This window comes from Sander lucioperca, chromosome 8 (assembly GCF_008315115.2).
Source record: "Sander lucioperca isolate FBNREF2018 chromosome 8, SLUC_FBN_1.2, whole genome shotgun sequence".
Lineage (NCBI taxonomy): Eukaryota > Metazoa > Chordata > Actinopteri > Perciformes > Percidae > Sander > Sander lucioperca.
In genome coordinates this window covers 9,801,574-9,819,136 of record NC_050180.1, presented here as the reverse complement: position 1 = coordinate 9,819,136, position 17,563 = coordinate 9,801,574, and the positions used below count along the sequence as shown (strand labels likewise).

Genomic DNA, 17,563 nt, shown 5'->3' with positions numbered 1-17,563 from the left:
ACCACACCAGCTGAGAGTAAGACTAGATTAAGTGACACGTTCAAAGTTCTGTTGAACTTGTTCAAGGTTCCGTTGCCATTGCTAAGAGAACACTTTAGAACTTTGGTGGTTTTCACGATAGCTGAACAGTGATAGCCTAATACAGACCAGGGTAGCTGAGTGGGAATTGCCATGCTTTGTTGTTGGGTCTGTTGTAAACAAATTGGAGTTTGGTTTGAAATGTAAACAATAATGAGATTACCACTTTTTCCTGACTTGATGACTGCAATGACACATATTCCACTCAGCTGTTCTTCAAACTGCTGATGTTCTACTCAAAACTGTCCTGTCATCTTTACTTCTTTCTTTATAAACATATGGCCCAACTTCCTTGCTTTTGTACTTGATCAAGAGGAATTAGGAGCAAAACCTTCACTCTACTGTTGTTATTGGTACTAGGCTACAATGTTGCACCACTTACCTACTGCTCTGCCAATACTGTTTGAAGGTAAGTAAATGGCACAAGACAATAGGTAAGTGGTGCAAGACAGTAGGAAAGTGATGCAGAAAGCACAAAAGTGACACGAGACAGTAGATAAGTTGCTTACACCAGTAAAAAGTAGAAAAACCAAGTTTTGCTCCTACTCCTGCTGCTGTAGACCCTCGTCTTTCAAAACCCATTAAATTATGCTTCTGTGTATTTCAGATGACATTACGTGATTCACAGCCAGTTGTGCTTGTTAAAAGCTACTGTTCCTGTGTGGCTGGGTGTGGGATATGCAATCATTTGGTGGCATTACTATATCAGACTGCCCATTACTCTGAATGTGGCATGTCTGTCGTCCCTCCTGTACTTTCGTGCACTGAAACAGAGCAGAAGTGGCATAAACCACGAACAATGGTTTGTATCATTTCAATACCAGACAGTTGTGTCACATGCATACTAGCATCTCTCCTAATACCATCTCATAAATAAATAGGGAGTGAAGCCAGGACCTGTGGATGCCATGGTTGTAGTGAAGCCCAAACCAGATGCTACTCCGGCAAGCGGAATTAGGTATGCAGTCCAATTAAATAGGCAGACTACAATGTGTTGCGAAATAAATGTTATTAATCACTGTTAGATTCTGGTGTATTTTCTAGTGGACCCTTTACTTTTCCTGATATTGTTATTCCAGATCTACACTTTACAAGGGCTACAGCGGTGAGCTACCAGACCCATCAACCCTCAACCCACTACCTGCCTATGCTGACATGGAACCAGACTCTCTTCCCCTTATCTGCAGAATGAACATCACATCTGACAAACCACTCGTGGACTCCATTTTTGGCAAGGTACAAGCTGGCAGTATCCTGTCATCAACACCCACCACCTCCACCTGACAGTGTTGTCATCCATGAGGATGCACCACCGTTCCCAAAAGTGCCAGTGGACGGTTACCATTTACAACCAACAGGCTGTTCATACGAGATCATGACGGATCAAGAAAAGCTTCACCTCAGTTCTCTGTCTGTGACTTTGTCACAGTCACACCTGATTGAGGAAGCAACCAGATGCCAAAGTGAAACACCCGAGTGGCATTCACTGAGGAAGGAGAGAGTGACTGCTTCACATTTCCGGGAGGTAAGCCATGTTAGAGGTACAAGCACAGCAGAAAAACTGGCAGAAAGAATTATCAGAGGGACGAGACAAACGCCACTAATGAAAAGGGGGCTGGAAATGGAAGCAGATGCATTGAAGGACTATGCAGTTCTAAAAAATCTTAATTTGACAAAGTGTGGGCTAGTCGTGCATCCGGACGCACCTTGGCTGGGTGCATCGCCTGATGGGCTGGTATATGACCCACTTGAGCGACCATCATTTGGTCTAGTTGAAATGAAATGCCCAAATGTAGCCAGCTACATAGACTGCAAGTTCCTGAGATTTGACCATGGCCTACACAAATTGAAGAAAAGCCATTGTTATTATTGGCAAGTCCAGGGACAGTTACTCATCACAGGCATGGAATGGTGCGATTTTGTTGTCTGTGCCCACGATGACATTTTCGTGCAGCGCATTTGCCGAGACAGCGATGTATTACGCTCACTGAAAGAGAGATGTGATTTGTTTTTCTTTAACACATACATGTCAAAATACCTCTCTATGAAAAGTAACTGAACAGACACATGAATTATTGTACAATCATTTTAAAATTTATTTTGTCAACTGTCTTATTTACAACATTGTAATATTAAAGGGGCGCTATGCAGTTTTGGCCATTTCTTGGCTGTTTTCACGCTTTTTGCTCATGGATTTCTCTATAGAGCTCCCCCTACTGCTTCAGAATAGACATTTGGCAGCTCCTATGTTTACTCGTGTCTGACTCCTCTCTTGGTCAGTCTGCCGTTTCCTTTCATATAACCATTCTAATGACTCCGAAAATGTTCAGTTAAGGTAAATTAAGCTGAAAAAAACTGCATAGTTCCCCTTTAATTGTCACATATACAAATTGTAACATATCAAATTATAACAAATACATATACAAATACTGAGACTTTCTTGTATGCACTCTTACCTTTTTTTTCCTCTATCCTCATTTCTTTATTATTTATGCTTTGGTTTCGCACTATGTGCTTTAATTCTGTTTTTCTGTACTGAATATTGTATGTATACAGATTAATAGTTGTAACTTTACTGTTACCGTTATAAAAAAGTGAGCGCTGACTTGACTAATTTACTGTCTGTACAATAATCTGTGGCTCAATAAAAACATTTTTGAAAAAAAAGACATATTTCATCACAGCCTATTTGTTCCATAGCCATCCATGAGTGTTCATTTTAGGATTGTGCTGCCAACATTAGCCATTGGTTGCCCAGGCTTTAACCAGGGGCCCATTTTGACAATTGACCAAAAGACAGGCAACTGTGTAAAGTTGATTAATGCTGCCCGTCAATGAAAGAGGGATTACTGTACTGAATAATTTATGTTCCTTAACCCTGCGAATGAGCTGCTCAACGTGGACTCTCAGTCTGGCAATAGATTGTGTCTTCCTGACCTCTGGCTCAGACAGTTGTGCTCTCTTACACAGAAAGGTAGGTATGTGGACCTTGCAGGGCACACAGTCTTCTACAAGGAAACCCTTGTCAACCATTATGGCCATAGATGGGTTTAAGATAGCCACAATGCCAGACTGCTTCAGAATCTCTTTATCGCTGATGGCACCTTCATAGAGAGACGACACAAAGGTTACTGCGCCGTGAGGGGCCATCCCAATTAATCCTTTAAATGTACAGTGTGATTTATAGTTTGAGAACACCTCACTCTGGAGGAGAAGAGAACTAGGTGTTTGGCAGCGTATTTCGGTACAGTCCAAAATAATTTGTGTGTCAGAGTAACCCTGAAAAACCTCTGGCATGTGAGATTTGACAGTCTCCTCATCCAGCCAAATACCCACAGCCCCTAGTACAGTATACAGGAAGTTAGCCCATGTATTTATGATGCGGCTTACAGTTGACTGGTGGATTTTGAATCTGTGGGCCAGATCCTTCTGCATCAGACCCAATGACAAGAAATTCATGAAGAGAAAAAATTCGTCAATGGGTTGAAGAACCTGAAAAGAGTAAGAATTCCATTATTACCTCATTACACAAATAGATTGTTACTGGCTTAACTTTCAAGATGATAAGGTGATGCAATATATCTTGCTTTGTTAGAACAACTGTAAAATATATTCACCGTTGCATTGCCAGTGTGAGAGACCTCATCAGTCTTTGCTACACTTCGTGCTCTTGTCACCCGTATGATCTTGCGGGTGGCTGGCTCTATCTGCTTCCAAAAGGCCATCAGGTGGGCATGACTTGCAAACCTGTGGGACATACGTGTTACATTTCTATATGTTAAGTGTCCATACAAAACATTAAATTGCAAGCATGTTAGCATCCTTATTGACAGTTAAACATCTTAGAACATTTGGCACTAAGGTCAGAAACTGGACCACGCACACGTCAGTCCTTTTGCTTACTGCTCTTCTCAGTATTTTAAAGTACAATTAAAGCGCTAGTAGATAGCCTAGATCTAGATAGTTTTAGATAGATACTTTACTCATCCCGAGGGAAATTCAAGGTTTCCAGTAGCTTACAACAACACACATCACACATGCAACATTTAAACAGATAATAATACTAGTCATTGTTGACAGCTCAAATACATAGGCCTATATATTAAACACATTGGACATTTTAATTTACCTTGTGAAAAACCTTATGTCATCATCAGATCCAGCAAACCGCTCCAAGCAGAACTTGCTGCTGATAGTTATCTCCTCAATTTGATTTCGGAGCCTTGCTATCTCTACACTTAGTTCTTCATTGTGGTCAAGGGACATATCCAGCGCAGCAGGTTCAGTACTGTTGCAGTAGTCATGGTCAGGAGGACAGTCCAATTCCACAGACGGATCATTCATGGCTTCTGTGTTGGGACGCTCGGTCCTTTCCCAAACTCCGGGCCGTGGGGCTGGAAGACTGAAATTGTTCCATTCAAACAGCACTGGAACAGCTCCCTTCTTCAGACGTCTGCGCCCAGCTGGAGTCGGAGGCTCTATCACATCTTCACTTAGAAAGTGTCGGCTGCAGACTCGTGTGTTTGTTGTAAGAAAGTTGACTCGTCGAATGTTAATCACCCACCGTCTATGTAATTCACTGTCTTTGGGAAAAGTAAAAAAACTAACAGAAGAATTGCATCTGGCAGACACTGTACATTGCGGCACACAGCAGTGATGGCTGGAAGAGCTGTCATCCCGTTTTTGAAAGGACACTTTCGTACGTTTACACGTCATCGTGTTATAAGTCAAGACGAAGTATTACAAGTAAAAACATTAACATAAACATTAAGATAAACAACAACAACGACGAAAATTAACCGTTTCGGATGTTTTTGACGACAAGCATTCAATGGTAGCATACGTTAGCACAGCATTCTACGATAACCGGAAGTTTACATCCATCCTGAGATTTAACCGGAAATACGTCATGCTCGCCTGTGCATATGATATTGGTGCATATCGCCAAAGCCCGTTTTTATAATCCGACTTGTAAATGGAACGCATTCAACTCGGGTGTGACGGCATTGGAAGACTATTTTTTTTGTATTTTTTTAATAGTTGAACATGAGTCTAGGCAACATAATAAACCCTTTACACAAGTACATTCATTCAAAGTTATGCACAAATGTAGTTTTTATAACAAATAATTATAGGCACTTCAACAGTGTGCCAGAGACAGAAAAACAGTAACAAAGTGGCCAACTATACTTTCTAAATCGCTGCTACCATTTTGGTTATTAGGAAAATGTCCCGAGAATAGCTTTAGCATTTCACATTTTACAGATGGATAGTAGCCTAAGCAGCTAATCCAGAAATCGTTTTGATCTTGCAGTTCTACTGTGTTGTTGTTATACAGAGAGCTTCACTGGCAATATCTTCAGTGGGCGGTCACTCCAGGTGTTGACAAATGGAAACAGCCTTTCGGTGAATTTGTGTGTATGAAGGTGTGTATGGCAACACTGGTATCTGGATCCAAGAAGGATAGCTCCCCTCCGTCCCAGTCCAGGTGCACTCCCTCTGGAGTCGGTGCGTCAGTGGGATGACTTCTTCGTCCAACTACTGAAACAAGGGCCTTTTGCCGCTTTTTCTCTTTGCTGTTCTTCTTCTTGTTCTTCTTCGGCTTGTGACGACCAACCTAATAGCGCCCTCTTCCTGGCATTTGAAAATTAGCTGCAGTAGTCGGTAATCTTAAATGCTATTGCACTGACACCAACGCAACGCTCCTCTTAGATATATGAACTCATATATTTAAACTAAAGTGTCTTTCATAGGCTACTTTTCTTCCAAGTTTGCCCCCCATGTCTGCCCAAAGTTGGTTCCAAAGATAGGAAAACATTCTTTATAAATTAAATGAAAGTTGCGATTTTAGCCTATTTGATGACGTAGTAGCTCGAGCTCACCTAGTGCATGTTCAATCTCAAAACGGTGTTAAACAACAGGTTTCCTCGGAACGGTGTGAAACGGCGTGCAACGGATATGTAATAGGCCTACACATGGGCTTGACAAAATAAAATGTGCACGCTTTGTGTGCATTGTGCATGTGTGGGTTTCTTCTTCTCAGTAAAAGCTACCTGCATATTAGGCTACATATCTGTGCATATATAGACAAGGCAAGGCAGCTTTATTTGTATAGCACATTTCAGCAACAGGGCAATTCAAAGTGCTTTACATAAAAACAGATTAAAAAATTAAAAACAGATAAAATATGAAAATAAAAGTTACAGTGTATATATATCTAGTATAAGAAATTAAACATTAAAGAGCAGTTAAAACAGTTAAAAAGCTGATAAAATAGGAATTTCTCTTTATATGCTTATATAGATTGTCCAGTGTCAACAATGCAACTTCAGTATAAGAAATGAACAGTTATTTAAAGAAAGGCAACATCAAAAAGATAGGTCTTCAGCCTTGATTTAAAAGAACTGAGAGTTGCAGCAGACCTGCAGTTTTCTGGGAGTTTGTTCCAGATATGTGGAGCATAAAAACTAAACGCTGCTTCCCCCTGTTTAGTTCTGACTCTGGGGACAACAAGCAGACCTGTCCCAGACGTGGTGGGTGGTGTGTAGTATTCACTGTAGCCTAGATATTTTCAACTCATCTGAAATGAAATTCCAATGCAGCACCTTGCCATACAGAGACAGTAGGCTACCTACAAGCCCTGCACTACCCATAGGGCATATTACAGGCAAAAGGAAAATGTAAATAATTTATGTTGTATGATGTAGCCTATGTGTTGCCCTTATACTGTATCCAGCCTCCCTCCACCCTACACAGGATGAATATCAAATAGATGGATAAATAGATTATCTTCAAGTTGAATGTTAAAATAATGTTTCATTTGATTTTGTGTGTATAGGGTGAATACACAAGGAGCTGCGAAACTGAAAGACATGAAGGCTATATTAAAGGTCCTATGACATGCTGCTTTTTGGATGCTTTTATATAGGCCTTAGTGGTCCCCTAATACTGTATCTGAAGTCTCTTTCAAAATTCAGCCTTGGTGCAGAATTACAGCCACTAGAGCCAGTCCCACAATGAGCTTTCCTTAGGATGTGCCATTTCTGTGTCTGTAGCTTTAAATGCTATTGAGGAGGAGAGGGGGGGGGGGGCAAGGTGGAGGGTGGGGGTGTGGCCTTGACCAGCTGCCATGCTTCACTCGTTTGCAACAAGCCCCCAGGAAGAGCGGCGAGTCTAAAAGCCACCATGGGCTTAGCGGATAACGGTGGTACTGCGCCCCATGGCCCAGAAAGACTTTTCACATAGACTTTGCATGGCGAAAGAAACGTCTATATTTCAGCGGATAATTTGTTTCTGGGTATATCAACTTACCAGCCCGAACACTGAAAGGGTCCTTGTTTAAAACGTTACGTTTTTAACATTTTTAACATTCACTAGAAGCGAATCCAGAATTATTAAATTTGGCATGATGAACACGCATAGTGGACGCGAGCAGAGCCGTGAGACTGCGCCCGCCCGCTCACATGACTGTTCTCCCGAGCTCATGTAGCTAGCTATAATAATGGATATAGCTAATGGTTGTAATTCACCATGTGTTCTATGAATACGTCCATGGTATTATCTTATGAAGTTATGATACATCCGAGGGATGTATGTATGCTGTAAAGCCTGTTAGCTACATGGATGTAACGTCATTAGCGTTTCCCAAACTGGCGGGCTATCGGCTAGCTAGCTAGTTGCTAACATCAGGGGTAGCTAGCATGGTTGTATTAAGATCTATACATAGCTAGCTATATGCCTACATAACGTTACTACAGACATAGTGATTAGATCACCTTGGTTCTCTCTTATGATACATCCGAGGGCTGTATGCTGTAAAGCTTGTAACGTGGATGAGAGCTGAAGCCATGGATGAGCTCTGTTCACGAAACTGCAGGCTAACTGCTAGCTAGCGCTAGTTAGTAGGTAGCTAGCTAGTAGCACAACATAATTATTAAATCTCCTTGGTTGTCTAGCTAAATACATCTATCGTTTATTTAGCTAAGCATGTAAACGATCGGGAACAACGAAGACACAGTGTTTAACGTTAGTGAATATTTTAGACAATGAAAACGGCGAGTTCATGAGTTCGCCACTTGTAAGAGACACGAGAGAGAAGCTCATGAACGCGCATGTTGCTACCAGTTGCTACGACAACGCAAACAAATTGTTGCTAGTGCGCATGCCCATCGTGAGCCAACCAGCGTTATGGGCCAACAATGTGGAAGAGCCGAGCTCCATGTTTGCTTTATGCGCTTTTGAGCACTCTCATTGGAACGTACGGGGCTTCCCGCCGAACACTGTATCCAGTTCTCTTAATACATCCATGGTTTGCAAGCCATGATGTCTCTCTCTTTCTCATGGGCGGGCCAAATTCTCTGGGCGGGCAAAGCAGAGAAAGGGGAGGTAACCTTTCCCCTTATGACGTCATATAGAGCTCAACAGTCCTGCCCCTCCTCTGAGAGACCTTGGGTTCCGGAAGTAAATTTCCCATTAATTTCTCCCATTTCCCGTCTGGAAAAATCCGTACATAAAGAGTTTTAGACCATGCCTTAGGCTAACCAGCTATGACGTGACTCATAAGCATACAACATATAATTTTGACTGAAAAAACGAACAGAAAATCCAAAAAAAGTCAAAGGTACAAGACTGTGTACATAGTTTCATTATCGAGCGAAGGAACTACTCATCCGATAAACCACCGCACACCACTGAAGAAAGGAAGCTACGTTAGTTTAGCTAACAGATAATTCAGCTAACCGCTATCTGAGACAGCATGTAATAGCTGCAAAAGACCCTCAAAATAAAACCTGAAAATAACCGTTAAAATATATAACAGCTGTTACGTCAGCTGTAGCCTGCTTTACCCAGTGTTTAGTTTGAGTTAACGTTATTTTAGACTGAATCAAGCTGTCAGCTAGCGGTTAGCCGAATTAGCTGTTAGCTAAACTAACGTTAGCTTCCCGGTGGAGGCTAACAGTAGAAGCGTGGAACCGATCGTGTTTCGTGCAGTGTCGTCAATCCTCGTAAAACAGGATTATCATTTTGGGCATGCGCATGACTCATCGTGCAGGCAGCTCCCCCTCCTCCCCCTCCTCAACAGCATGAATTCCACCAATCAGAGGCATCACTGTGGGATTGTTCAGGATTGTGGGTAATGACGTTCTTATCCAAGACATTGCGAAGAAAAGACATTTATCTCAAAACAAGGTTGGTGCCTCATGAACTTTTGGCATCTATATGAGCATATACAATCGCTTAGTCATGTCGTAGCTGGTTTTAAGTCTACCATCGATGGTTATGATTTTATGGCTTATACTCCAATTTGTCAATGGAGAAATTGCATTGTATTTTTACTTCTGGGACCCGCTGTGGGCGGCACTGTTGAGCTCTATAGGGAAGATTCCAGATCGGCCCATCTGAGCTTTCATTTTCTCAAAGGCAGAGCAGGATACCCAGGGCTTGGTTTACACCTATCGCCATTTCTAGCCACTGGGGGACCATAGGCAGGCTGGGGGAACTCATATTAATGTTACAAAACCTCATAAAGTGACATTTTCATGCCATGGGACCTTTAAGGAGAGGAGAATGGGCCTGTGTACGTTTTGATGGTTAGTTTTTTTCGATCTTGCTGCAACTATTCAGAGTCATGCATTCATTAGTCTATATCCTCCGCGTTCCACTTCTGGGATTGCTCCGGTGCTGCAGGAAATTGCGCCGGATGCATGTATTTTCCATTTCCTTCCGCTTTCTTTGAGTTGAAATTTTAAATTCGGTGGATTTATGAGGACTATTGTTGACTGCTCCTCAGATCTCTGCAGGGTAAATCCAGACAGCTAGCTAGACTATCTGTCCAATCTGAGTTTTCTCTCGCACGACTATTTTGCAGCGGCTCTGTGCGGAGTTTAGCACCGCCCATGACGATTCTGATTGGTTTAAAGAAATGCTATTAAACCAGAGCACGTTCTCCTCCCATCTCTGAATGCTGTGGAGTAGCCAGACCCTCCTTCAGCGCGCTTTGGAGGAGGGTCTGACAAAGCGAGACATTCATGTGCTGCTGTTTGTACGTTTAGCATGTGATGTAAATTTGGAGTCAGTCTGAAACTTGCCTTAAAATGTTTCTCTAAATAAGAATGAATTCCAAAGGAATGAATAAAAAATAATGAAATATTCAGCATAGCAATCATAACCTGTTTATGAGAGCAATAACGCAGCCACTAGTAGGCCTATAATACTGTACAAAACATGGTAATGGCACACTGCAAGATTGACTTCTTAATTTTCAAACATGACATGAGATGCATCAAAGCACTTCTTTTCAGGTTGAAGTTGAACAAAGGTGAACTTTGACCAGCAAGGCAGCTGGAGCCAGCCAGATCTGGCATTTAACAGGAAACGCATTATTTACTTTGTCGGTCAAACACGATTCAGTTCAAATAAATGATGGATGGAGTGAATATTTGCAGAGACAGGTGCAAGTGTGAATGTGCTTTTATCAGGAAATCCAGGATGGAGAGCTGGGATTATTCTTCCCTCCCCTGTTGTTCCAGGACAAGGAACTGAGTTTAGAAAAATGTAAAATATTGCTGAATATTGTACTTAATTTCAATTGTATGTAGAAAAGTTTAAGATATTAATGAAAATACTGTTATTAGCTGTATTTAGTGTGGGGGAGTACAGTCTTGCAAATAATTCCATGCATCCGTCAATTTTATGGTAAATCTCTCCAAGATGACAAATGGTTGCACAATGGTTCACTTAGCCTTAGTCTTTATTTTTTTCCCCTAGTGGAAACCAAGCTATCAAGACTGCAGCTACACTGTCAAAACTATGGATTACATGTAAAAAGTAAAAATGAAATAAAATCATACATTTAAGAGAGAAAAATAGAAAATAATAAAAAAAAAAAGGTAAAATGTGTGATTTAAGGTTCCTGTGGTGACTTTGAATAAAAGAGCTCAATAAAGGCAAGTATTTTGTCATGATTTTTGTTATGTGTTTAAGAGAAATTGATTAAGCAGAACGTAGAAAACAAACATCTAAATGATTGCAACAAAAAAATGAGGAGCAAAACAGGTGGAACTCACCAGAATGACATTAAAACCGGTCTCCCCCACATTTTTTTCCTTTCCCAGCCGCTGCTGTCATCTGTGGGATGTGATGAATAGATGGGAACGGTTTATTACAGCCTATATTTTCCATTCTTTCAAGACACCCTGGCTATTGCAATTACTGTTGCACATGCATGATATACTGTATGTTCCACATTTTTCTAGATTGAGTCAAACATTCAGGCAAACCCATGCAGATTAGAAAAAAGGAGAAGGGGTTAACATAGGCTATATGTGGTTGCTGCTTATCTGTAATGATGTGTGTTTCCTTTGCGGAGCTCTGAGACATGGCTACATGTCTTTGAGCTGTTGTTAAATTTGAACGGTGTAGCTGAGCTTGGTGCTTATGCACAGGATGCAAATGAAAGCTGGAACCAGGTACATGACACAACAGCTGATTTCCATGCACTCACTGGCTGCACATGGTGGTGGGGTCATGGCAGAGAAGGAAGTGAAAGTTGTGCAGTTGCTTAAGACAGTAGTGAGAAAACTTTCAGTATTTCAAACTGTCATTTTGCATTTTCTTCTGATGACCACTAATTATAATATTTAAGATCGCAATGTGCAACACTGCTGAAACAGTGTTTTGTATTCAGAGGGTTTCTATCAGCATGGGACCTTGGATGAATGTGGGTACTTTGATGCCAAATTAGTATGGTGCTATTGTTGAGGTGGAAGTGTAGTGGGGTGTGGCAGCCTAACACTCTTTTAAAAGAGTGTGTGTACTTGTAGATGGCAGCCCAGCAACACATTGAGCACTTGTTTTAATTTCTGTTTCAATCTAATCCTGAAGACCAAAAGGCTACAGCAGGCTACTGTGGGTGTACTTTTTATTTAATAACCACTGAATGTGATCAAGTGATCACTCAGACCCATTTTTGAAGAGTCAGAATTAGAGTTTAGCAAATTAACTCCATATCACATAGCTTAAATAACTGTTGCCAAAACATGTTTTGGTATTAAAACATATTTGTATCAACACAGTAAAGTGGACAGTAATAATACAAACAATCAGTGTAACTAATTAACAAAATACAGTATTAGATGGTAAATTATGACATCATATCTGATATGATATATAGTATAAGGTGAAAGGTAACAGGATCCACCTTGCCATTGATGTTATCCATTTTTAACAAAAAGTCATCACCCTATGTTCATGAAGCTGAGTTTACCCCTATCAGACTTGCAGTATATCTCTTCATTAAAATACAAATAGGAAAACTGATGCACTTCATTGAACATGCACTTAAAATATGAATACTCTCATCCCATAAAAAATGAAATCTGGAAAGGAGAAACTATGCAAATGAGAGATTTACACAGAGAGGAATATCATAGAGTGATGACACATAACCAATACAACCTTACATGCAGGGGTAATCCCTGTGCAGGACACACAGTCATGTGGTAAAACTGAAAAATGTATCACTGTGCAGTGTATGTGTGTGCATGCATGTGTGTGAGCATATGTATTATGATCAAGTCAGATGGTTTGATTCCAGTGAAGAAACAGCTCACTACTGTCTCCATGGAAACAGGCAAGAGGCGAGGGAAGTGTGTGTGTCTCTGTGTATGTGTGTGTGTCTGAAGGGAAAGAGATAGAGATAGTTCCCTTTTTTTCTATCTTACTCTATTTTATCCTGAGCTATAAAACTCAAATAAATAAGTGCCGAAGTACAAGGGAGTATTATGTGTTCATGACAGTCATTTTTTTTCAGAGATGTGTCAGTCCTGTGATGGACTGGAAGCATTGTCATGGTGTTCCTCTCTACCTTAAGAAGACACATCCCTGTGTATGTTGAAAGAAATAGTCAGGTACTAAATAGCATGAACATTTCTTTTAAAGCGGATGTTGGTGTCAGTGACCTCCTGCACTGGCACTCTTTGGTCCTTGGCATTTTAAACGAGCCTGGAGGGGACTATATTTAACTTATTAAATAAACCAAAACTGAATTCAAACAAGCTGCATCCTGTCTGATCTTTGTAGGATCCGCCCTGTACCTAGAGATCAAGGAGGCTATTTGCTGAACACTGATGTGCATTGGATTCAGTGTGTGTGTGTGTTTTTCTACACACATACACATTCTATGTGTCTGTGCATCAATACTGACACACACACAGACGTCACTGGTGCTTAATGATCCATGACTACACTGTATGTCAATTCCACTTTTCCACATTGACATGATGCCTTTTCATGTCCCTTCAGAGAAAATGAACACTAAAAGTTGTAATAAAATGCTGCAAATATTTCCGTGAGCATAAAAAATGAAAATACATAATTTGGTCCAAAAAATGTGTCCATGGACATTGGTCCTCCTGTAGTCGCACTTTGTCAGACCCTCCTACAAAGTGCGCTGAAGGAGGGTCTGGCTACTCCACACAGCATTCGGGGATGGGAGGAAAACGTGCTGTGGTTTAATGGCATTTCTTTAAACCAATCAGAATTGTCATGGGCGGTGCTAAACTCCGCACAGAGCCGCTGCAAAATAGTCGTGCAAGAGAAAACTCAGATTGGACAGCTAGTCTAGCTAGCTGTCTGGATTTACCCTGCAGACATCTGAGGAGCAGTCAACAATAGTCCTCATAAATCCACCGAATTTAACTTTCCAACACGAAGAAAGCAGAAGGAAACGGAAAATACATGCATCCGGCGGAATTTCCGGTAGCACCAGAGCAATTCCGGAAGTGGAACGCGAAGGATATAGACTAGTCCTCCTGTGCAGGTGCAGGGCTGCCATCCGAAAGGCTCACCCTACCTGACCCTCCCCTCTAAACACCAGCAGCATCTGAAGAAAAATAAGTACTACGTAGTAGACACAAAAAGCAATCAATTCTCAAATTAAGATCCCATCAACTTGTCGGCCAATCCAGAGGAGTGACCTCTCAATGAATGAATAAATCAATAACCCAGTCAATCAATTCACCACCTCCTGATTGCTTCCTACAAGTTTTATCAAAGCCTAATTAAATATTTACTTACGTCAAACAGACCAAGCGTTTGACTCCCCGATGGACACACTGGAAAAACTAATTAATGTGTCATTGCTGCCCTGCTGTATACATCCTGTTTACTATAAGGTATTCCATACCTGAAGATTTCTAAATCAAAATGTCAAATTAAAGTCTGATAATGCAGTGCCAGATGACATAAATGTACTGGATAGATCAATTCTCCAATGGTAGAAAAAAAGACTTTCTTGAGATGTGGGGATATGGTGAAAATTCTGTTTCTATGACTTTACCACCAGCATTTGTACCATTAAGCAGGCCTATTATTAGCTGACCTTTACCTTCCAGCGAAAAGCCTCACATAGACGGTGATCCCTACCTCATCAACAATGACCCTTACACACCCAGTAATAAGTGGTGGTGGAATGGCTCTCGGGATAGCAATGTCAGTCGACCGGACAACCACTTTTGTCAGAAATATCTCAACAACTCTCAGGTGGATTGCTATGGAATTTTGTGCAGATATTTATGATCTCTAGGCAATGTATCCTCGTGTTTTTGGCGATCCCCTGACTTTTCCTCTAGCACCACCTGTAGGTTGGCATTTGTGGTTTTGAGTTAAATGTCTTGATAACTTTTTTCCTTTTTCCTTTATTGTTATATATCTTTTTTGTGCACGTTATAGGTTTACAAAGTGAACAAGCCTAAATTCCACCCCAAATGGACTTACCATCTCCAACAGAAAACACTGTTCACAAACTGCTCCAAACAGCTCTATTGTAGTCCAGCTTTTACTTCCGTGATGACCGTGCGTCACTTTGTAGCCTAGCTGCTAGCATGGCACGCCCTCATACTCTGCTTCTGACTGGCTAGTAGTCCTTACCTAGGTACTGCGCATGTGCGACTCCCAACAAAGATGGAACAGAAGTGAGAGGTCTCACTCTGTAGCTAAAACAGAGAGCTCAACACACAGGGTGAAAAGAGGAGCTGCAGCAATGTGCAGTACAACAAATATATGGTGTTTTTTGAAAATTAAACCATGTAAACCTATTCTGATTTAACCTCTAAATACAATTATGAACCTGAAAATGAGCATAATATGAGCACTTTAAGACTGTAGTTCCCCACAGGGTAAATTGTGATATTATTTTTTTGATCTTGTGCCATATAGCTTAATTTATTTAAAACATAATTTTAATAATACACAATAATAATAATACTATTTTATTCAATTATTTTTTTTAACTATTATTCTTTTAGGACTTTTTCATTGCCTTTATTATAGCAGCAAACGTGCCACGGGCAGGATTGAACCGCTGCCAAGGACTCAGCCTACACTGGGAGGAAGCTCTACCAGGTAAGCACCAGCTCAAATTCTAAATTTGCTAATACGCAAAATGTGTATATGTGCTAATGTGGTTATACCTCAGACGGTGATCTTTGTAAACATTACCATCTCCACATAATCTTATAGACACTGTCATTGTGATGGTTAGCATGCTGGCATTAGTATTTAACTAAAAGCAAAACCGTGCCAAACTATAACCTCACAAAGTCACCAGCTGGGCAGTATGCCTTTGAACTTTAGAAAAAACGTTTTAAACATTTTTCTCTTTCTTTATTTCTTTATTTCTTTAATTCTGTTTGTTAAAAGTGCTGACAAACAAAAGAAAGATATCAATGCCACACCTGAAATGTAAAGAATTACAGAGGATACGTGTGTTGCCTTTCAAATTAGATTTTCCCGGAAATACTGTACACAGTGTGTGTGTGTGTGTGTGTGTGTGTGTGTTTGTGTGTGTGTGTGTGTGTGTGTGTGAGAGAGAGAGAGAGAGGGGGAGAGAGATAGCGCACTATCATTTAGTAGCTGTGAGTTCCAAACACCTAATGTCTGGATTACTTACAGAGGTAAAACTCATAGCAAGCTCCCTCTTCCTCATTTCAATTGAATAATTCACATCTCCCTCTCCCTGTCTCACACTCTTTCTCACACACACACACACACACACACACACACACACACACACACACACACACACACACCTCTGACCGTAACTAGTAATGGACTGCATCATAAACAGTCTTGCCAGTAATGTGGAAAATGTGTGCGTGTGTGTTTTGTTTTTCTGCGCATGTGTGCACTTATTAACTACACTATGTCATATCTGTCTTTAAATAATATATCACATATCATTAGATATCAGCATTCCTTAGTGTTTGCACCCTGTCCTCTGTGGCTTCGAGCTGATAACCAGAATATACTCCTGCTCACCAAGGTTTCTGGGAAGCAGTTCTTTTACTGTAAGTATACAGCTACTAGGTAGTGTGAATAATAGTCAGAAAGCAGCCTCTTGGAACTTGGTAACTGCAGACCTTTTCGCTTTTCGGAGTTGCCCTGTTTAATGATCCCTGAAATTATTTATCGACCTGTTGCTGAGTAAGTTATGAAATAAGGAATGTGATTGCTCAGCAGTGAATTATAATCAGTTTTTCATCTGTATAACAAACAACAGTGATCGTCTTTATTCCTCCTGCACAGATCTGTTGGTATGCAGCCCGTTACATGCAGATTTACTGCTCACCAAAATTAAATCGTAGTTTACAGCATCTGCCCTAATCTATTCTCAATAGCACCAAGCCCTTTTGCTCTCAATCATTTGTATCTCTCTCTCTCTCTCTCACACACACACACACACACACACACACACACACACACACACACACACACACACACACACACACATCCCTTTTTTCTCTTGATTGATCAGATCCTTATCTGTCTCTTTGACCTCTAGCTAAAATGAACCAAGCGTGCAATGCCATATCCTTTTTTCTTGAGCAACAATGGTTGATGAATACACTATGTTAAATGATTGTCTTTCATCTTATAAAAACACATGTGAAATTCATGTTTTTTACATGTGAAATGCAAGAAAAGCAACAAGGGGCCTCACATTCAACAGAGAAGAAAAAAATGCAGACGTTCTCCCGTAAAAACACTCAACGAGATGTATCTCACAATTAAGAGAAAAAAAATCCATAATTACAAGGGAACTATCAAATAGTTCTGAGATCTTGTATGAGATCTTGTACCTTAATCATGAGTCACGATTACAAGATAGATATTTTGAAAATATGAGATACGCACAAGACGATTGTGTGAAAAAGGTCTCCAATTGATTTCTGTTCTGGTGAATGAATGTGCCTCTGTACCACATACGTTTTACACGATTTTATAGGTGGGGTTGTGATTTCCACATGCAATGTCTTACATTTCACATATGGAAATGTGCTTACTGTATATCAGATTCATTTCATCATATTTCCTCAAAGACAGAATTACATAAGCCTATATGTGAATTTGTTTCCCAAATGAACATGTATACATTCACATGTGATAAAATTCACAATGCATATGCATTTTTCTTGAATGTCACAGC

General features: G+C 40.6%; 1 protein-coding gene across 1 annotated transcript; it reads right to left on the bottom strand.

Moving 5' to 3' along the window:
- Positions 1-1,703: 1,703 nt before the first annotated feature.
- LOC118495610 lies at positions 1,704-4,977 on the bottom strand. The gene is made up of 2 exons (XM_036004425.1): positions 4,208-4,977; positions 1,704-3,825 (listed from the first exon to the last, which is right to left on the bottom strand). Exons 1-2 carry the CDS (start codon positions 4,792-4,794, stop codon positions 3,627-3,629), a joined length of 786 nt encoding a protein of 261 aa, XP_035860318.1. The 5' UTR covers positions 4,795-4,977; the 3' UTR covers positions 1,704-3,626.
- Between the last annotated feature and the right edge of the window lie 12,586 nt (positions 4,978-17,563).

What these genes read in the sequence shown, in the direction of transcription:
- LOC118495610 (XM_036004425.1), bottom strand. Translation starts at nt 4,794, where the DNA reads ATGACGTGTAAACGTACGAAAGTGTCCTTTCAAAAACGGGATGACAGC. An exon ending in GACATAAGGTTTTTCACAAG is followed by an intron (nt 3,826 to 4,207) that starts GTAAATTAAAAT and finishes TATGTCCCACAG; the next exon opens with GTTTGCAAGTCATGCCCACC.